The 22,070-nt window shown below is 43.8% G+C and overlaps 2 protein-coding genes across 2 annotated transcripts; one reads left to right on the plus strand and one right to left on the minus strand.

The window, feature by feature from the left end:
• Positions 1-1,928: 1,928 nt before the first annotated feature.
• Positions 1,929-3,041, plus strand: mc4r (melanocortin 4 receptor; the record flags this gene model as incomplete). The annotated part of the gene is made up of 1 exon (XM_080546906.1): positions 1,929-3,041. One exon carries the CDS (start codon positions 1,929-1,931, stop codon positions 3,039-3,041), a length of 1,113 nt encoding a protein of 370 aa, XP_080403032.1.
• An 8,821-nt stretch (positions 3,042-11,862) lies between these two features.
• Positions 11,863-21,706, minus strand: cUnh5orf22 (chromosome Un C5orf22 homolog). Its single transcript, XM_080546730.1, has 9 exons — positions 21,610-21,706; positions 20,427-20,572; positions 19,784-19,933; positions 18,767-19,304; positions 18,198-18,263; positions 17,802-17,923; positions 14,515-14,581; positions 13,302-13,441; positions 11,863-12,277 (listed from the first exon to the last, which is right to left on the minus strand). Exons 1-9 carry the CDS (start codon positions 21,676-21,678, stop codon positions 12,130-12,132), a joined length of 1,446 nt encoding a protein of 481 aa, XP_080402856.1. The 5' UTR covers positions 21,679-21,706; the 3' UTR covers positions 11,863-12,129.
• Positions 21,707-22,070: the final 364 nt, after the last annotated feature.

Raw genomic sequence — 22,070 nt, forward strand, 5'->3', positions numbered from 1 at the left:
TCAAATCAGTCCAAAGTAATAGGAGAGAACTGCACTCTATCAACTAAACTTCTGGTCAAGTCCTACAACATTCTTTGTCCATGATGGCGACCTTCTCTGCCAATATATTCCATCCCTGAAACCTGCGGTCCTCAGACATGGGTCTGCTTTCCACACCCCGCACCAACCTACGAACCTTCGGGGACAGAGCCTTCAGTGTGGCAGCACCCACCCTTTGGAACTCTCTTCAAATCAGCCCTCAAAACCCATCTGTTCACCAAGGCCTTTGACTCCTGGTTTAGTTTTGTCACTTTCGCTGTCTGTTTTTTTTCTATAAAATGTGTAAAGCGTCCTTGGGTTCTGTGAAAGGCGCAATATAAAACCAATTATTATTAACTGAAACTCAAAGATTTCATTTTGTGGGGACATTTCTTAAGGGAGAATATTAGAGCCAATTAAAGAGAGAAAAGAAGTTAGTACTTACTCACAATAAGTACATTCCAGTCTAAAGTAAGTGAGTAAAATCAACATCAGTCATTGTATGTAAAACCTTCCATAAGAACAAGTGCCAGTGGCAGTCACAGTGCTCGAAAATGGAAGAAAGCAAGTTAGTTTTTTTTGCTCACCATACCATCAGGATACCATTCCTCATTCTGTTCCATGCATTACAATGAGCTCATCCTGAGAACAGTAAAAAAAAAGACATACTGGGTTTAATCAGCTCATTGTGTGCACCAGGACACTTTCTCTTTATATGTTTATTTTTTTAATAGTACACTACAGTATACAACATGCCAATGACATGACTTATTTTCTGATGAAAATAGGAGGAGCAATTTCCATACTGATTAAATTCCTTGTAAATAAAAGACAGGTGCACGCACACAAACACACACGTAGAAGTGTACTCACACACGCACATATGCACACACACACATACACACACACACATGTAGAAGTGTACTCACACACGCACACACACACACCGGTTGAGAGTTGGGAGGAGTCACTGAGGGGTGGGAGGAGTCAGAGATGAGGATGCTGAGGACAGTCTAAGATACAAAAGTGAGAATTAGCCACTGCTCAGATGACTGTGTGGTCTTTACTACCTTTTCTTTCTAAGAAAGAATAGCAAACTCTTTGGACTATCTCTCTCTCTCTCTCACTCACTCACTCACTCACTCACTCACTCACACACACACACACACACCCCCCCCCCCCCCCCACACACACACACAGTGTGCTGCTCATTCTCTCCTCAATCCTCTCTTATTCAACCTCTGTCTTACGCTCTCTCTCGCTCTCTCTCATACCTCCACGCTCTCTCTCTCTGTCCTCTCATACGAACACTCTTTCTCTCGGTCCTGCTCTCTCTCTATCTCTATCTTCCTCTCTCTCTCCATCCTTCCCTATCTTTCTCTCTCTCTCTCTCTCTCAGTCCCCCTCCGTTCTCTCCCTCTCTCATATCTGCGAGACTGTATCGGAGGGCTAGAGATGGTACTTGGCTGAGACCAGAGGATAATTCCAGGGTCCTGCCTGTGGACCCAGTGTTGGAGGCGGATCAGCACCTCTGCCCACAGCTCTGACAGCTCTGTTTCCCCTGGCGTCTGGTTCTACACCATGCTTCACTGCACTGGAGGCTGAGGAAGCCGAGGTAAACAAAGGAGCAGGCAGGCACAGCAACTCTCTGGAGCTCAGAGGAGAGCGGAGAAGTATGGACAGGACAGAAGACTGAGAAAGGAATGTATAAAAGAATCAGAGAACACCACATTGGAGTATTTACCAGGAGCGGGAGGGATTGATCTCCTACAGTTACAATGTATGGACAGTATTGAGGAGAGGGGAGAGAATGGACGGAGAGAGCCTCAGGTAATCTAAAACACGACTGTACAGACTTGGATTGGACAACAGTCTTTGTTGAGTGCTGAAGAGAAAATCCTCCAGTAAGAATGAACGTCACCCAGTATCATAATGGACCATTCCACCTACGGAACCATCACAACAACAACAACAACAACAGCAGCAGCAGCAGCAACAGCTACGGTTCTCCTCTCCGGGCTGAAGGACATGCCTCTTCATCATCTTCATCGTCGTCGTCGTTGTCAGTGTCCTCGAGTTGCTACGAGCAGCTCCTCATCTCCACCGAGGTCTTCCTCATGCTGGGCATCGTCAGCCTGCTGGAGAACATCCTGGTCATCACGGCCATCGTCAAGAACAAGAACCTCCACTCCCCCATGTACTTCTTCATCTGCAGCCTGGCCGTGGCCGACATGCTGGTCAGCGTCTCCAACGCCACCGAGACCGTCGCCATGGCGATCATCACCCACCACGGCCAGCGGGACGCCGCCGCCGCCTCCGCCTCCGGCTCCGAGGCCGGGGGGACGGTCCGCGACGACGGGACCCTGATCAAGAGCATGGACAACGTGTTCGACTCCATGATCTGCAGCTCCCTGCTGGCGTCCATCTGCAGCCTCACGGCCATCGCCGTGGACCGCTACGTGACCATCTTCTACGCGCTGCGCTACCACAACATCATGACGGCGCGGCGGGCGGCCGCCATCATCACCTGCATCTGGACCTTCTGCACCGTCTCCGGCGTGCTCTTCATCGTCTACTCGGAGAGCACGGGGGTCCTCATCTGCCTCATCACCATGTTCCTGGCCATGCTGGTGCTCATGGCCTCCCTCTACGTCCACATGTTCATGCTGGCGCGCCTCCACATGAAGAGGATCGCCGCGCTGCCCGGCAACGGGCCCATCTGGCAGGCGGCCAACATGAAGGGGGCCTTCACCCTCACCATCCTCCTGGGGGTGTTCGTGGTGTGCTGGGCGCCCTTCTTCCTCCACCTCATCCTCATGATCTCCTGTCCCAGGAACCCCTACTGCATCTGCTTCATGTCCCACTTCAACATGTACCTCATCCTCATCATGTGCAACTCGGTCATCGACCCGCTCATCTACGCCTTGAGGAGCCAGGAGATGAGGAAGACCTTTAAGGAGATTATGTGCTGCTGGTGCGGCCTGGCGTCCCTGTGTGTCTGTGAGCTGCCTCGCCGATATTGACTGGGTCCTCTGCAGTCCTCTACAGAGGAGTAGACACTTTTGTAAACGTGTACCTTTACTGCTGTGCTTTCTTGGCCAGGTCTCCCTCGGTAAAAGCGATTTTAAAGGGACCTTCTGGGTACATTTTAAATTAGACCTCAGAGACCCACACAGTTTTCTTTTCAAAGACAGACCAGGACAGACGTGAGGAGGGTCGAGGATGGAGAGGAGAGATGGATGAGAGGGTGATTCAGTGGGAGGAGGAGGAGGAGGAGGAGGGGGCCTGGGGGTTGGATACCTAGAGGCGACACATGGACAGACAGATGGTCAATTATGGAGCCTGAAGGACATGTGTGTTTAATCCCATTCCGTATTCCGTCCCATGCATTACAACGAGCCTGTCCTCCACCAGCCTCCCCTGATGAGAACTGTCAGAGATTATCAGTGAACCGTTTCGGAGAAACAGCAACATTACCTTCTCTATTGATAAGGACAACTCCAGCAATTCAGTGTTTTCTCATCTTGCTTTCTTCTCTAAGTAACAACAATTGCAGGCTGATTAGATAGCTTAGAGGTCACTGTACATCAAAACTCACAGTCTTCAAAGGTGTATGGTTGGCAAATATTTATACATTCCTTAATCTATCCCCTGTGAGATTTCTTTGGAATATAAACATATAACAATAACAATAATCATCATCATCATCATCATCATCATAATATAATACCATAGTAGAACAGTAGCCTACAGTATAGGATGTTGTATATATTTGTATATAATTATATAATATTTGTAATGACAAATGCAGATGCTCCTATTGCCATATATAAGAAATAAGAAATAAGTCTGCATCTGATGAGAGACAGGTGATATACAGGATGTTCATTGCTAGGCAAGGCAAGGCAAGTTTATTTGTATAGCACATTTCATACAACAGGGGCAATTAAAAGTGCTATACATGCATTATTTAAAAATACAGCAAGAGGAGCATAAGAAAATACAAATTACAATGAATAAAAGCAAATATAAGAAGTAAAATAGATAAAACATTTAAAAAGACAATAGTTAATGGAAAAAAGACATTGATAGAAGTGTTTGTGTTTAATCATAACTGGTACAAAACATGAAGGTTTTTAGCTTAGATTTAAATATTTTAAGGGTTTGGGCCTGTTTTTTTTTTACTGTATTGCTACAGTATCAAATCAAAGTGTATTTATCATGCACAGGATGTAGCAAAAGAGTGGAAAATAAGGATATCAAGGAATCAAGTAAAATGTAGTAATAACAATTGAATAAAATAGACGACCATACAATACACAATATACAATCAACAGTTAAACAGTAAGTGTAACCTTGGGTGAATTATATAAAGATAAATAGTATAAATAAGCGTGTGCTAAAACATGTGACATGTTGTCAGTGTGTGTTCTTTACAGAAGTGTTTCAATCATTTGCTGCAATTCAGAGAATTCTCTAATCATTTTCCTGGCAGTCCAGTCAGTACAGACGTGTTGCACACGGAGTCAGCTGTATATAGTATGTGTTTGGCTTATTCATGAAGTAGCTTTTGTGGATTTATTAGTGGACATTGATTGCTCATGCCTTGAAGAAGATTGTACATTGAGTACTAACCGTGTGCCATATCAAGGTTGTTCAACATGACTATGAATGTTGTCAGTGAATGTAATTCCAAAAATATGTTTTCTATTTGATTGTTTTAATGTGAAATTAAAGCAGGATAATACAATGAAATGACTATGGTGGATATTGATGTTATTTGATATTCCTAATTATTTCGCAAACACAGTCAAGAGCTTAATGTCGGGGCTTCGATCAGTATTGTTAGCTTGTTAGTGTCACAGTGTCAGTCGCCAATTCATAGCTTTCATGTGACGTCACAGCATAGTGGAAACGCCCACCTGACGGGCAAAAGGCACTTTTTGCGGGCAAAACCCACGGGCAAAACCCACTTTTTGCGGGTTAATAACTTTGATTCTCCGGGGGTTAGGAAAATAATTCCAACGTGTCCGGATAGAGTAGAAGACAGGGAATCCAACACTATTTGAATGGAGTCGATCCTCCACTCCTATCACCGTGGACACAGCAAGGAGCGAATTCCCGGATATAAATATTCCCTCGCCTCGCTGACAGCAGGAGTTGGGAGTTTCGTCCAGCAGTCGGTGAACGCCCGGTTGATCGAGTTTCATATTAAAAGTATATCTTCTCGGGGTGTCAGCGCGGTGGTTAAGGGCTCAAAATGACCGTATACTGATGGTGAATTTAGCAATAATAGTCTTATGTTTGTATCACCTCCATAACCGGTGTTATTCACGGGAAAAGCCGGTCAAGGAGGCACCCTTTGCAGGTCAATAACTTTGATTCTCCGGGGGTTAGGAAAATAATTCCAACGTGTCCGGATAGAGTAGAAGACAGGGAACCCAACACTATTTGAATGGAGTCGATCCTCCACTCCTATCACCGTGGACACAGCAAGGAGCGAATTCCCGGATATAAATATTCCCTCGCCTCGCTGACAGCGGGAGTTGGGAGTTTCGTCCAGCAGCCGGTGAACGCCCGGTTGATCGAGTTTCATATTAAAAGTATATCTTCTCGGGGTGTCAGCGCGGTGGTTTAGGGCTCAAAATGACCGTATACTGATGGTGAATTTAGCAATAATAGTCTTATGTTTGTACCACCTCCATAACCGGTGTTATTCACGGGAAAAGCCGGTCAAGGAGGCACCCTTTGCAGGTCAATAACTTTGATTCTCCGGGGGTTAGGAAAATAATTCCAACGTGTCCGGATAGAGTAGAAGACAGGGAATCCAACACTATTTGAATGGTGTCAATGCTCCACTCCTATCACCGTCGTGTATCTTGATAGTTCTTCATGAGTGAGGTGGTCTAAATAGTAGGCAGCCATGTTGAGCGATGTTGCTATGATACTTTTTGCCCGTCAGGTTGGTGGTTGCTAGGGAAGAAACCACGTGACTGAAAGCTATGAATACCTTAGGGTTAGCTTACCAGACTCACCATGGTTACAATTCATCTGCATGTGAAGAGGTCATTTCCTTGTTTTCACAAGGGCAAGTTCAACATGGCAACGGCAACCAAGCAATTTGGTCTAGAAACATTGCAACGGCCTGTGCATCAAATGGAAATGAATACAAATACCCTGAACACCTGTTGCCATGGATCCTAACATGGTTTAGCTACTCAGTGAGTTCCTCAACGGCAGAGGTAGACACTTCAGCGAGAGCTATTACTGAGAGAACTCTGTTCTCAGTATCAGAGCGGACAAAGAATCAGGTGGCTTTTAATGTAATTCTCCACAGACCAAGAGCCAAGCTACTCTCTCATGGTGGTGACATAGAGCCAAGCTACTCTCTCATGGTGGTGACATGGGGTTGAGTGCTGGAGGGGAAAGAAAAGTGGACGTTTGGCTTTTATAAACTAACACACAGATCCAGAGGCTTTCAGTTTGGACCATTTGTAGAACATATGTATATGTATTTTTGCATTAGCAATGCATAGCAGCTTCAGCACAGTGGGTTAGCACAGTGGGTTAGCATAGTGGGTTAGCACAGTGGGTTAGCACAGAGGGTTAGCACAGAGGGTTAGCACAGAGGGTTAGCATAGAGGGTTAGCATAGTGGGTTAGCACAGTGGGTTAGCACAGAGGGTTAGCATAGAGGGTTAGCACAGTGGGTTAGCACAGAGGGTTAGCATAGAGGGTTAGCACAGTGGGTTAGCACAGTGGGTTAGCATAGAGGGTTAGCACAGTCTTGACCCTGCAGGAGTCCTCGGATTAAAACTTTTTCGGACTCATGCACAGCAGGATAGAAAATGATCCATTCTGCCATGTAATTGCAAATCCTATTCAATGTAATGACTTCAATTCAATTGTTGGATTTCTTGGAAACTCTATCCTTGGTATCGGGTGTAATTACTCTAGATGAAAGGTTTCTATCTGCTCAGCCATAATAGAATGTTTTCGAAAAACATGTTTTGAAAAACCCTAACAGCTCCAAATAAACTGCCGTAATAACATAACCCCCTTCAGGCTTTACTCAGGAAGCAAATCGGATAGCATGCTTGAAGAAGTTGAATTATGTTTGATGATATATTGTTTGTTTTTTTGTCCTAAGCACCAACTTCACCAAGTCAATTTCCTCAAATTTTCCTCAAGTCAATGTGCAAAAATATTTAGCAATACAAATAATTCTGATTCTGATTCTGAAGGTAAGGAAGGCAGAATCATTTTTCAATGGCAGTGGAGGCTGGTGGAGGTAGAAATTGGAGGACAGGCTCATTGTAATGCATGGAATTGAATGAGGAATGCATGGTATCAAACACACAGATATGGTAATCAGAGTGAGGGGTAAATTGTGGTTGTGTTGTTTTGTGTGTTGAAAGGTGTACATTATGTTATTTGTGTATAGGTTTGTCTGTGAGTGGTGGGGTTGGGTGTTGAGGCTTTGTTTGTGTGTGTGTGTGTGTGTGTGTGTGTGAGAGAGAGAGAGAGAGAGAGAGAGAGAGAGAGAGAGAGAGAGAGAGAGAGAGAGAGACCACTTAGAGAGGGAAATCAAGGGGATTGTGGGAATGCTGAGAGAAATAGGCCCTTTGTGTACAAGTCTTAGGTCTTTGATTTCAACTTGTGAAAAGTTGGAGCAAAAACAAGTGTTGCATTTATATTTGTGTTCAGTGTAGCTGTGGCACGTGTCCTCCAAGTAGAAGTGAATGTGACTGTATGGACGAAGAGAAGGATGAGTCACCGGCTGCTTGGACCGAATTATGAATCATCAGTGGAAATCATGATCAATTTGTTGTTTGTTTGTTGATTGTTATGATCTTCTAGAGAGAGAGAGACAGACTGGCTGAAATATAAAAGGAGTTAGTTAGCTATTGATCTGTTCTCTGAAGGTCTCTGCCTTCGTGTAGAAACGCGGCACAAGCAGTTCGATGGCTGCGTTCGTAAATTCGGAGCGCACACAGGGTTCAACGCTTAGTAAAGGGACCAAGTAATTTGATTGGACAAGCGGCATTCCATGAGTGCTGATCAGATTTCCAGAGCGAATCTACGGACGCAGCCAATGCATCGTATCTGCGAGTGGATGCTGGAGGAGTGAACAAATGCTGAGGAGATCAATGCATGACGGGGTTGCATTGTGCGATGAATGGATAGGCTAATGAACGGTTCAATCACCACGGCAAGAAAGAAGGAAGACAGACATCAGAGGCTGAAGTACGCAGAGTAAACCGGTCAATAACTCTTGATCTGTTGGCTACTCTCACCGTGGCTACCACACACCATCATGACCATGACAGTATCTGTCTGAATGTCAGCTCAATCTCGGTTTCCTTTCAATAATGGCCAGGAAACAGCTGTGACACATTGTCAAGGAAACAGGAGCGGATGGAAGTCAGACTCTAGGCTCGAACAGTCTATCCATACATACTACTTAGAACGCATGGCCAATACACTGCTTTGTACTAAGTACGGTAGTACACAGGGGAGGCTGGTGGAGGTAGGCATCGGAGGATGGGCTCATTCATTGTCATGCATGGAATGGAATAGTAGTACGCTAGCATAGATGTTTGTAACAGAAACATGTGTATTCCAATATCCATTATCCACAGGAGCATACTGTATGTTTAGTGCAGTACATTGCTTCATTCTAGGTCAGGATAGGCTGGTGGAGGCAGAAATAGGAGGACCATCCACCAGCCTCCCCCTGTTCTTAGTAATATGCTAGCGTGGATGATGGGAAGATCAAAGCCTCAGATTTATTTTCAGTGGCAGTAAACAATGACCTCTGACCCCTGATGTCATCCTCTCAGCCTTCATACTGAGAGAATCAGACAGTCTGCAGACAAAAGCTTGTTATACTGTGTATATATGTTATTCCTGTACCTGGAAAGTCTTTGAAGCCTCGCTGTCAGAGCTGGAGCTACAGTATAACATAAAAACACTATGTCGTTTTACTGTCTATCGGTTCTCCATTGCATTAGAAGTATTATATAAATAGCATTGTGCATTGTGGTATTGTGACTGCCAATGGCCCCAGGTCCCAGCATAGATTTGTTTTTCTAATGATGGCTGATGGATAGATGATTCCCTTACTTAGACAATTTACAATTTATTTGTTGTAAGTCGCTTTGAATAATACCACTAGGGGTCTCCTTCACCCCACATGGAAAGACATGCCAAAGTGAACACCCGTCCCTGACCACGATGGTGAAGAACGCTACTTGGTCCCCGGGGCGCCGGGCGTCGGTTCAAGCCGCGCCAAAAGGGCGACCGCTGCCCCTGGCTGCCAGTGGAGGAATGGCAGCCCGGATGGGTTACAAAAGGCAGAGGACAATTTCCACCTGGCGACCCGCCGAAGATAGTGCATGTGCTGTGTTTGTGTGTGTGTTCACCTAAAACTTGCATGTGTGTGATCAGAGTGTAAACTGCCGTGTGTGGCCATTAAAAGACCATCAAGGTCCGATTTCTCTTATAAAGGCGTCTCTTTGGTTAAATGCCAAAAACATAAAATGTAAATGTAATAAATAAAAGGTAGTGTAACAGCCTGGTGTGTTTCCTGGCAGTCCAACTAAGCGCTTCTATTATCCATTCATGTGTTTCCCTCTCAGCTCTATACACTCACTCTGCAGGTACCAGAGAGGCGGCGTTTCCAGCAGTGTGGTGATGCATGTTCCTGCTGTTAGATCTGATATGCAGGGTTCTCTCGCTTTCTCTCCCCAGGGGTGGCCTCCACATGGCCCGGTTGAGGCAGAGGACCAAGATCATCTGTAGGCCGAGCACGCTCCACTCTACAATGGACTCGAATAGAATAACATAGATTAAAAATGAAATACAATAGGATGAAATAGAATAGAATAGGATGAAATTGAATATAATAGAATGAGATTTAATAGATTGAACTAGAAATAGATAGAATAGGATGAGATTGAATAGAATAGATTGAACTAGAAATAGATAGAATATAATTAAATTGAATAGAATAGATTGAACTAGAAATAGATAGAATATAATAGAACGAAATTGAATAGAATAGATTGAACTAGAAATAGATAGAATAGAATGTCTGGTCAGTAGCCTCCAAGATCTCCAGAGACCCATCCCACCCTGGGTACGAACACTTTGCTCGGCTGCCCTCGAACAGGCGGTTCAGGACCATGTTCGCAAGGACAAACAGACTGAAGCTCAGCTTCTACCCCAGGGCCATTCAGGCCCTGAACACAGCAAAGACCTAGGTTCTGGGCCCTGGACAGTCTGGACGGATTGATGGCAGCTGCTGGATTGAAATCAGGTGTAGTGCTGAGGCACAAATGTGTACATTTCAAGCCTGCAAACTGCGACACTTTAAATGAATGTGCAATAACACTATGTGCAATATGACAACCCTAGGGTACATAAGGTTCAGAGAATAGGAAATGTTAGAATAGGTATAGCATAGCATAGAGTACAGCACAGTGTTTTATTTGTATAGTATAGTATAGTGGATAGTGTACATAGCCTTTATTTATGTAAACCAGCTCCTTTCCCTTCTTGTTTTTTAGTTTTTTTCTTTCCTAGCACCAGGGGAGCCCCCCCTACCAAATTTCGTTGTTTGGTACCTGTACTATATCAATGACAATAAAGACCATTCATTCATTCATAGAGGGAGGTGTTTGAAGAACAAAGTTAAAGAATCCCAGAGGGGAATGTACAACTACAGTATATAGTTATTGTGTGGGTTCCTCACAATGATGAAGTTGACAAAATGTTTCTAGAACAGGTGATCAGGACACAGCCCATCAGACTGGCGTATTGCTTGGCGTATCTTTCCCAAAGCTCAGTGGCTGCAGCTCAGATCTGTGCCAAACTTCATATGTCCTCGTCTAGCAGAGGTGGCCCAATCTACCCTGGCTGCTTGTTTAACGGCGGACCGCACTCCTGTAATGAAAACATGATTCTGTTTGAAAAGCCATCAGTGTTTCTGCTCTGTGACCCTTAGGCTGTGTGAACTAGGATAATATATGCAAAACCCTGGGTTATGAATAATGTAATTGGACAATTATTCATGTGCATGAACACATCCAAAAGGAATATCTAGGAAACAAAACAATTCCGTTGACATTTGCATTTTATTGCAGTCACTTGATTTTCTGGACAGCAATTTGCCTCTCCATTGCAATCGCTTTCAATGCAAGCAGTTGGAAATATGACTATGAAAGAAGAGATCATCTATGGATCTATGGAACAGATTGCAATTCAGTGTTTAGTTAGTGTCTAATTACCTAGACTGTGGCAGTCTATATATTTACATGCGAGCGATGTGATTTCTAAACGTGGGCATTCGCACTGCATCTACTTAAAGATTTTAGCGCTAAAATCCTGTGGGAAACGATTGCAACAGATTGAGATGTAATTAAAAGACTTTTCTTGGCTGCGGTTGTTAGAGTTGTATAGACATATGACATAGTCTCTCTTTCTCTCTCTCTCTCTGTCCAGGAGTTGCTTAGCAACTGGATATAACAACGTTAACACATAAGAACAGTGGCCTTTGTCACAGCAACGCTCGGGGAAGAATAACATTTTAATTAAAAAACTTGAAGCCGTAGGCCAAGGGCAAGCGCGCCGTATAGCTTCATCCTAAAATGATGATTCACGGGAGGTGATGGAAAGAGGAATGAGATGAGTGAGCTCGATTGTTTTTTCATGGACACAAACATCTTTATTTCATGCACGTCGTTACAGGTTTCACTCCCTCGTCCGTCAGTGCTATCGCTTCGCTACGCAGCTGTCCCAGGGTGGCGCAACAGGAAGAGACCAGTCGCTAACAAACACAACACAACCACAGTCCTGGGACGCTACAACTGGCACGCTAAGTTCTTACTCTAACACACAAGGAGACCAAACCGCATCATAAGTCATCGTTAGGTTGTTAGGGTTAGAACCCCTAACCCTAACCATAACAAAATCCACTTGAATACTTAAGAGATAGACTCGTGATCGACTTCGTGAAACTCAAGTTAGTCAGATTCGTCCCTTCATCATCATCTTCATCATCGTCATCATCAGCATCATCTTCTTCATCATCATCTTCATCATGTTGGTGTCATGAGGGCTGAGGCAGCCTGTCCTCTGTGGGGTCCTGGTAGTCCTTGTGGACGTCCAGGGACCCGTACAGAGCCTCCAGGATGGACAGTATCCGGGTCTGGATGGAGTCCACCTGTTCAGCTGGGCAGTACTCATCCAGACTGGACCTGTCAGAGGAGCACACGCATGCACACACGCACACACACACACACACACACACACGTAAACATGAGCGCAGACACTAGCGCGCACACACACAGACACACACACACGCACGCACGCATGCACGCACACACACACACGTAAACATGCACGCAGACACTCGTACACCCACACGCACCTACACACATAAACATGAGCGCAGACATGTGTGCACACATACGAGCACGCGCACACGCGCACAGCCGCACACACAGACACACATACACACACACACAGAATAACATGTGCAGCCACTAACAGAAGAGGTGATGTCATTCTGCAGAAGGATGTTATGAAAACATATCACCTTAATAAGACTAATGTGCTCTGCACGGAACCGAATGAATTAACTTAAAACGCAATTACAGTTATGGACATTACATTCTCATATGAATCCCATTATCCTTACACCCAAAGCTCATATTAAATCATCCTCCCCATATTAAACCATTATCCTCATTTCCTCACGGACATGTCACAGTAGCGGCTTCACACATTATCAACAGCGAGCAGTGTCCCAGAAGGAACTGCAGCAATTAGATTATAAAAAACACCCCAGTCAATAATAATACTTCTGTTCAGGGGCTTTACACACTATGGGGCCGGCCAGGGCTCAGCTCAGCTCCTACGTGTAAAAAGAGTATTGGTAGATAATGGTATAATATATATAGGCTATATATTATTATACAGTATATTATAGTGCAGAGATGCCACTCCCTTGATTTACCATTGGTTTTGGGAGAGACGGGGAAGATGGAGCCAGCCGTTTACATTTTACATTTCCATCTTTGGCATTTAGCAGACGCCTTTATCCAAAGCCACTTACAACAAATGCATTTGTCTAAGTAAGTGAATCTGTCCATCAGTCATCATAAGACATAGTAATCATTGTAATCATTGTGCGCCGTTTCCCTAGAAACGAGGGTGTAAGACTAGAGTGGGAGGCTAGAGACATATGATATAGTGTATTTGGTTCTCCTGGTACAGTACCTGGAGATGGTGACCAGTGTGGGCTTGGGGAGGGCCTCCAGGACGAGCTCCACCGCCAGGACCAGGCGCTCGATCTCCTCCTCGCTGCTGATGTGGTGCGGCAGCTCACAGTAGTCACAGGTCAGACCTGCCTGGTGGACCTTCATCATCAAACATACCATCGTCATCATCATCATCATTATTGTCATCATCATCATCATCATCATCATCACCACCATCAGGTCAATACAATTGTCATCATCATCATTGAGTCATTACATCATCTTCATCATCACCACCATCATAATCATCACAATCATCTTCTAGACACTCAAAGACGCTTTACAAACTGAAAAGATCGAGTAGTAAAAGAAAAAGAAAAAGAAAAGAAAGTATAGTGGTCTAATGAATTTTTAGATTACTAAATCTAAATCTAATTGTCTTTGTAGGACAATCTACTCTGTATACTGCAATTACACCTAGATTTCGGGCGGAGAAGCAGCGAACAAGCAACGCCAGCGTCCTCTCTCGACCAGCATTTTTTGAAAAGTGAAAAGTCTTATGAGTATGATCCATGTAATGTTAGCTAGCTACCTCTAAACATGGATTTGGCTGGGCATAAATTAATTAATTTGAGGTGGTAAACACAGTCTGGCTATCGTATCTGTCTGGTTAACTTATTATAAATACAATTGTCATCATCATTGAGTCATTACATCATCATCACCATCATCATCATCATCACACAGAGGGAGTAAAAGGCAGAGAGACAGTGCGAGAGTTCAGAGAGAGAGGGATGGGGTAGAAATAAAAAAAGAGGACATTAGTGTGAACATTATGTTTCCACCTGGTGCTTTTCACAGTAAAAGGCTGTCTTGTACAGAACGCAGCAGAGAACATGAAGGCACCTCTTAGCTTCTAATGGACGCTGCTTTATTTAGAGACTGACCTTTACCAGTATTAGCGTTACATTGTGTTCTTTCTAATTCATCCGTTTCCTTGTGTTTCCACGCTCCAATTATGTGCGTATGAGTCACAGACGACCACAAGCCTTTTATTGAAAACCTCCACAGCGGAAAGAAATCCATAGCAACAAAAATGTTTTGACAATGCAGACCACGACCCCGCGTCGCTTCCCCACCCGCTCTGCTGGTGAAATAGGTCAAGTGAAAGTGCACCAGTCGAAAAAACAACAGTCACTACCGATAGTGATGATGATGACCATGTCATTTACCATTTCGTAGTCCGGGGCGTCGTTTCGACTCCGCAGGCTGCTCACCAGTTTGACCAGAGATCCCATTCTGAAACAACAGAAGACAGAGGTGCTGTCAATAGGCCTTAGGACACATCGCAGCACATCCATATATGGTCATATATCCATCACCATACATGGTCATATATCCCATCACCATATATGGTCATATATCCATCATCCTACATGGTCATATATCCATCACTATATAATATATGGTCAGATATCCATCACCATATATGGTCATATATCCATCACCATACATGGTCATATATCCATCACCATACATGGTCATATATCCATCACCATATATGGTCATATATCCATCACCTATATGGTCAAAGTGAAGAGAAGAAGAATACAATATTTGGTCCTCCTCCGGCTGGCTCGATCGGGGTGATCAGAGTCAAGCTGGGGGATGTTAAATTATACTGGTGTGTTGTTATCGATATAAATGTTGTTATATAATAATGATATATCATTATGTTATATGATAATGACGTCTATTTCTGTTTTTTATTGTATTATATTATTACATTTTCCCTTTCCCATTTTGTTGTTGTTGTTTGTGGTTTTAACTGCTGTAATGCCTTCATTTCCCTTCAGGGATCAATAAAGTAATTACCTCTGTAAACCTCAATAAAGTACCTACCTCGTTTTGTCTCTGTCTCTCTCTCTCTCTCTCTTTGTCTCTCTCTCTCTCTCGATATACAGTGGGGGAAATAAGTATTGAACACATCAACATTTTGTCCAGTAAATGTATTTCCAATGAGCCCATTCAAGTGAAATTTGCACCAGACTTTGGTATTAACTCAAACAATCCAGAATCTAAACATTAAAGTCCATGTGTAAGTAAAGTATTGAACACACTAACTGAAATTAATTCAATACCTAGTGGAGAAGCCTTTGTTTGTAATGACAGCTTCAAGGCGCTTTCTGTATGAAGTAACTAATCGCCCGCAGTATTCAGGATTTTGGCCCATTCCTCTACACAGATTGCATTTAAATCTGGAAGATTGCGGGGGGCCCTCTTGTGAATCTGGGTCTTCAGATGCTTCCACAAAGGTTGAATTGGGTTTAAGTCAGGTGATTGACTGGGCCATTTTACTCTTCTAAGTATCCTTCTGACTCCCTGATCAGAAATCTTGCTAGGAGCTCCTGTGCGTGGCCGTGATGGATCCACTTATGGATAAGTGCCCCCAACGGTGCTTACTGGAAGATTCAGAAGTTGTGAAATACGTCTGTGAACCTATGGCTAATAACTAAATAACAAAAACTGGCAGTAACAAAAAATGAGCATAAAAGCTATTAAAGGCTATTAAATAGTCCGTTAATCGAGGTTCTTCGCAAGAAACACGAGCATGTTCACCTTTTCAGGATTCAGCTGCGCTCGGAACGGACTTACAATTTTGCCTGCTGCGCTGAACACCCGCTCTGAAGGTGAACTTGTGACACACAGTGGCGCTGTGCACAAAGTACACTCTTGATCCGTATAGCTCTTGTTTTATTATATTGTGGTTTAGTAAATACTGCACTTGGAGTTACATTCAATGCATGATTTGTGCTATAGAACATAAATAAAGTTTGATTGATTGATATCAAATCAAATCACATTTTATTTCTATAGCGCATTTCTCACAAAAGTGACCCAATGCGCTTTACAGAGAGCAGCGAAAATTATCTTATTAAATGTAAGCGAGTAATTGTAAAAAAAACTTTCCTATCTACCAATAACTGAAGGCAACTATCTTTCCCATAGAGTGATTCGTTACCCTTAAATATAATCCCAATTAGATATTAATCCTCAGTTATTCTTCACAACTGACCAAACCTCTCACTCATTGTGCGGCAGATTCAGACTGTATCATTTTTATTTTCACACACGACAAACATGTGACATGTTCCAGTTTTATTCTTATCTTAAAAAAAAAAAAAAAAATCCGGTTTCAGACGGTTTTGATAAAAAACCGTTTCTAATTTTAGAAACCCCGGTTTTCGGTTTAACCGAAAAACCGTCCATCCCTAGTCTGTAGCCAATTCCATTTTCATGTTTTGCAACAATCTGGTTGCGAAGGTCTTGAGAAAGCTCTTTGCTTTTACCCATCATTAGATGTTTGTTGTGTGGTACCTTGGTAACAAAAAAAACCTTTTATAGACCATCAACATATTCTAACCCAGCTGACATTAATTAGCACAGATTGGAGATAGAGTTGCCTCCTAATTAGTTATGGTTTTCAGCTGGTTCCTTGCCTTTCCTTGCTGTGGTGTATTGCTTTTTTGTGTGTTCAATACTTTTTTCCTGTTTCATTCTACTTTATTACACAAAACTTTATTTACATATGGACTTTAATGTTTAGATGTTTTGTCTGGTTTGTTTGAGTTAATACCAAAGTCAGGTGCACATTTCACTTGAATAGGCTCATTCGAAATACATTTACTGGACAAAATATTGATGTGTTCAATACTTATTTCCCCCACTGTATATATATATATATATATATATATATATATATATATATACAGTATGTATATGCTATCTATCTCTCTATATATGCTATCAATCGATCTATCCATCCAGTTAAGGATTGAATTAAGACCCTCCAGAAATGTATGAAAGTGAATGGTAATGCGAGTGGGGGTTTACCACTGCCACGGATTCTATCAAGGTGCTTGAGATGCAGGTCCGGCTGTCCTCTGAGAGCAGGGTGGGACGTGAGGGGCGTGTCAAACACAGAACAGGGAAAGCTTTAGAGAGACTTGCTGACAACTTCCTGCACCCAGTTGTTTTCTTCCTACGCCCCAGAGATGAGAAACAGGACTCCCAGATCTGGGTTAGTGTCATGGTTAATATTAGGGTTATGGTTATAGTTAGAGTTAGGTTTAAGATTAGGATGGGGTTAGGGTTAAGGCTAGGGTTATGGTTAAGTTTTAGTATATATATATATTAGGGATATGGTCAGGGTTAGGGTTAATGCTTAGTTTAAGATCAAGGTTAAGGTTATTCGGGTTAGGCTTCAGGTTAAGGCTAGGGTTAGGGTTAAGGCTAGGGTTAGGATTAAGGCTAGGGTTAGTGTTAAGGCTAGGGTTAGGGCTAGGGTTAGGGTTAAGGCTAGGGTTAGGGTTAAGGCTAGGGTTAGGGTTAAGGCTAGGGTTAGGGTTAAGGTTAAGGCTAGGGTTAGGGTTAAGGCTAGGGTTAGAGTTAAGGCTAGGGTTAAGGTTAAGGCTAGGGTTAGGGTAAGGGTTAAGGCTAGGGTTAGGTAGAGGGTTACCCAGGATTAGCAGCCCAGCGCCTGACGGCCTCGTCTCCATCGTCCTCCAGCAGGTCTGCGAACGTCGCCTCCAGATCCTCCAGCTGACGGATACGCCCCTCCACACACTCAGTCAGCTGCTCCTGAGGACACACACACGCACACACACACACACACACACACACACACACACAGACAGACACAGACACACACACACACACACACACACACAGACACAGACACAGACACAGACACAGACACAGACACGCACACGCACAGCTTTACTATTTGCCCCAAATAGAATCATACCATAAATTACTTAGTATATAGATATTGTCTCTCAGATTCAAATTTCTATTTGCAATATACTGCATTCATTCATAATTCATTTTCAGGAAATACAGTGTTTCCTCTTACCTCATCAGGGTCTTCACCGGCTGGTCTCCTGAAGCTGTAGAGCTCCTGCAGGATAACATACTCCTCCTAGGACACACACAGGGAGGCAGGTCAAACGCATGGTGTCACCCAGGGGAGGCTGGTAGAGGTAGAAATCGGAGGACGGGCTCATTGTAATGCGTGGAATGGGATGAGGAACGGTATTAAACACACATGTTTAACGTTCTCTGATTTCAACCTCCACCAGCCTGCCCTGGTGTCACATCACAGTGATTAAGGCTAATTCCATGACAAATACATATACATATATAGACTTATCTTACAAAATACGGTTGATATTAACATGACAATTTCTCTTGAGAGGCTAATCCCTTGCTAAGCCCCCATGTACCGAGGGACCAGCTAGCAATCGGAAGGTTGATGGTTCAGCCCTTGAGCAAGGCACTTAACCCCTAATTGCTCCAGGGGCGCCCGACTATGGCTGACCCTGTGCCTAGAGCAAAAAAATAAAAAATTCCAACAATTGATTGACAAGTTGATTTCATGGCAAATAAAACATCCTTCTTCTTCTTCTTCTACATTGCCTTCACCTGTGTGTACATCTCCTTGAAGGGATTCTTACAGGAGAAGAAGTCCAAGTCGATATCAAGTAGATATGGATCTGTCTGTTTAATAACAGAGAGGATGCTGTCCACAACGTAGGTGGTCGAGCCCTCGTCACCTGACCCCAAACACGGTTGGCTGCTCGTCTCTTTCTTCTCTCCTCTGTCACTGTTGCCGTTTCTGCTGCTCACTGATGTTCCGCTGCCCCCTGCTGGCTCCAGTCGGTCAGTGCAGGCGCTAGTGCTGCACTCTGGCTTCGGAACACAGGCAGGTGTAGTGTCGTTTACATCCTTAGTCCCCTTGTCTCCTGCTCCCTTGTCTCCTGCTCCCTTGTCTCCTGCTCCCTTGTTCTCTGGCCTGGGTCTTTTGGCAGCACACTTTCCTGTGGTGTCCCTCTCCCTCCTCTGGCAGCGTTCCAGCGGGTTCACTTTGACAACATTCAGCCTCAGAGGCTTGGCGTTCTCCAGCTGGTCCTGAGGGACATAGAGGCCGTCGCTTAGAAAGTAATCGTCCTTGCATGTGACTCTGAAACACAGGAGACAAAAAGACAAACAAGACAAAAAGAAAGGAGTATGTGGCCTTATTAGAAACGCGCTATATAAATGTTATGTATTACTATTATTATTGTGATTATTATTATTATTATTATTATTACTATTAATAAAGTAAGTATTTGGGTCAATGCTTCTGCCCCTTTCCTGGAATATTCAGATTTAAGTTCCCCTGGGGGGTATTCCATCAACGTCGCTAAAGGAAAACCCAGGCTTATTCTGATAAGTCTTGCGAGACTTGCGAGACTTATCCCCAAAAAATCCATGCTTATTTTGATAAATCCCACGAAAAATAAGCCTGGATTTTCCTTTAGCGACGTTGATGGAATACCCCCCCGGGAGTATTTACAGCTGCTCTGCTCTGCTCAATTCTATCCTGTCTGGGACCAGGCTGTACGGCCACACGGTGATGTCGTCCCTGTGCCTCTATGGCGCTGGGTGCTGTGGTCTGACCTGATGGTGGTGGTGGAGGAGTCTCTCCCCACGGCCATGCTGTGCTGCCCCTCCTTGATCTGCTGGGCCCAGTAGGGGTGGAGCCAGGCCACGGCGGACACGTGGCCCGCATAGACCATGGGCATGATCCAGTTCTCGATACTCAGCTCGCTGTGCAGACAGACATGTATCCATGAAGGATAATGATTAGTGAGATATGATTAGTGAGATTAGTGAGATATTCCATGCATTCCAATGAGACTGTCCTCAGAGTTCTACCTCTACCAGCCTCCCCTGGATTGTATGTATTCATTAGTGAACATACCAAATGTGGATAACATTTCTGTAAAATCTATAATTTTTATATTATAATATAATAATGCTAGTTACAGAATGTGAACAACAACAACAACAATCTTCCTTCTTCTAGCATGATGACTGCCAATGATGGCCTCTGGCCGAGCAGAGATTACTTTTCTTGCATAACTGATGGATAGATGATTCACTTACTTAGACAGATGTATTTGTAAGTCACTTTGGACAAAGACGTCTGCTAAATGCCAAAAATGTTAAAATATAAATGTAACACAACGAACTCTAATCAACGCATACGCTAAATGCAAGTGGGCTGAATGGCTCTCCCTCACATCGTCGCGGCCCCTACCTGAGCAGCGCGTCCTTGTCGAACACCGTGTCTGCAGGCATGTTGATCGGGATCAGCATGTCGGGGTGCGAATCCAAATGGACCATTTTGATGTCCTTCACTGGCATGTGTCTCGATGCAATAGCGCGATAGATATGACGCACCACCTGTGGAAAACAACATTAGTCTATGAGGGGACCAAAAAAACGTTAGACATCCGTCATTCAGAAAGTCGTGTGTTGCTCTTGTCCAGTGGCGGACTCAGGCTGTTTAAAGGGCAGGGGCGAAAAGAAAAAAAAAGGCACCTACTGGACAACATGGGACCCCATCAGTGCACATGGTCAAGTTTAGACCATTGGAAGGGCAGCCAATAGGGCACATCCTCTAATTTTGCCACTCAAAAGGGCACTTTAGTCACTCAAAAGGGCATTTTTGCCAGTCAAAATGGCACTTTAGCCACTCAAAAGGGCATTTTTGCCACTCAAAAGGGCACTTAAGAGAGACTTTTTTCAACCATGGGGGCACCAGGAGGGGCGGTCGCCCCCCCTGCCCCCCCTTGAGTCCGCCAGTGCTCTTGTCAATGCCCGACTACAGATTCGTTTAGAAAACACACAGGACAAGACAAACGTTATCGGCGAAAAGACCACCCAGGATAATATTTATGGAACTACAGTATGCAGTTGCACCAGTACTAGGAGACAGTGTATCTGTGTATGACTTCAGCGAGCCGATCTGATGTTGAATAACTCCAATAAGCTTCTGTTCACTGTGTGTGTGTGTGTGTGTGTGTGTGTGTGTGTGTGTGTGTGTGTGTGTGTGTGTGTGTGTGTGTGTGTGTGTGTGACATGCTGAGTAGCAAGCTAGCTATGAATGAATGAATGGTCTTTATTGTCATTGATATAGTACAGGTACCAAACAACGACATTTGGGAGGGGGGGCTCCCCTGGTGCTAGGGAAAAAAAACTAAAAACAAGAAGGGAAAAGAGCTGGTTTACATAAATAAAGGCTATGTACACTATCCACTATACTATACTATACAAATAAAACACTGTGCTGTACTCTATGCTATGCTATGCTGTAAATATCCTAACATTTCCTATCTCTGAACCTTATGTGCACGAGGGTTGTCATATTGCACATAGTGTTATTGCACAGCTAACTCCAATATTTGCGAATCATCTCGCTAGGAAATGTTCTTTCTTACGTGGTGGTGGTCTTCTACAATCCACACGGGCAGATCTGAATAGAGCCTTTTCGATGGTGGAGAGTTCATTGTTTATTTCCGTAGTTTATGTTGACACGTTTTTCAAAAACAATGTTAGCTACTTATGTCTCCGGATGCTAACCACAGGAGCTGTCAAAAACAAATGCCCACGTGTCTGACCTTCTATTGGTTGTTCTCTGGTACCGGCTTGCGATTGGTTGAATCTGTGTCCCACTGTTTCTTTCACACCGACTGGAAATCACATGTGGAACTGACGTTCATTAACGGACGTTCCTCTCTGCAGGAATAATTAAACAACATAACATAATAAGCAGGGAGGATGTCTCAGTCTTGTTGGTCATACTTAGTAATTATTGATACATAAATCAAATAGAAAATGTAAGAACAAATATATTGGATTTTCATTATTGATACCCAAAGGATGTCTTTTCAACCATCTA

This window comes from Nansenia antarctica (assembly GCF_963989245.1).
Source record: "Nansenia antarctica genome assembly, chromosome: 16".
Classification (NCBI taxonomy): domain Eukaryota; kingdom Metazoa; phylum Chordata; class Actinopteri; order Argentiniformes; family Microstomatidae; genus Nansenia; species Nansenia antarctica.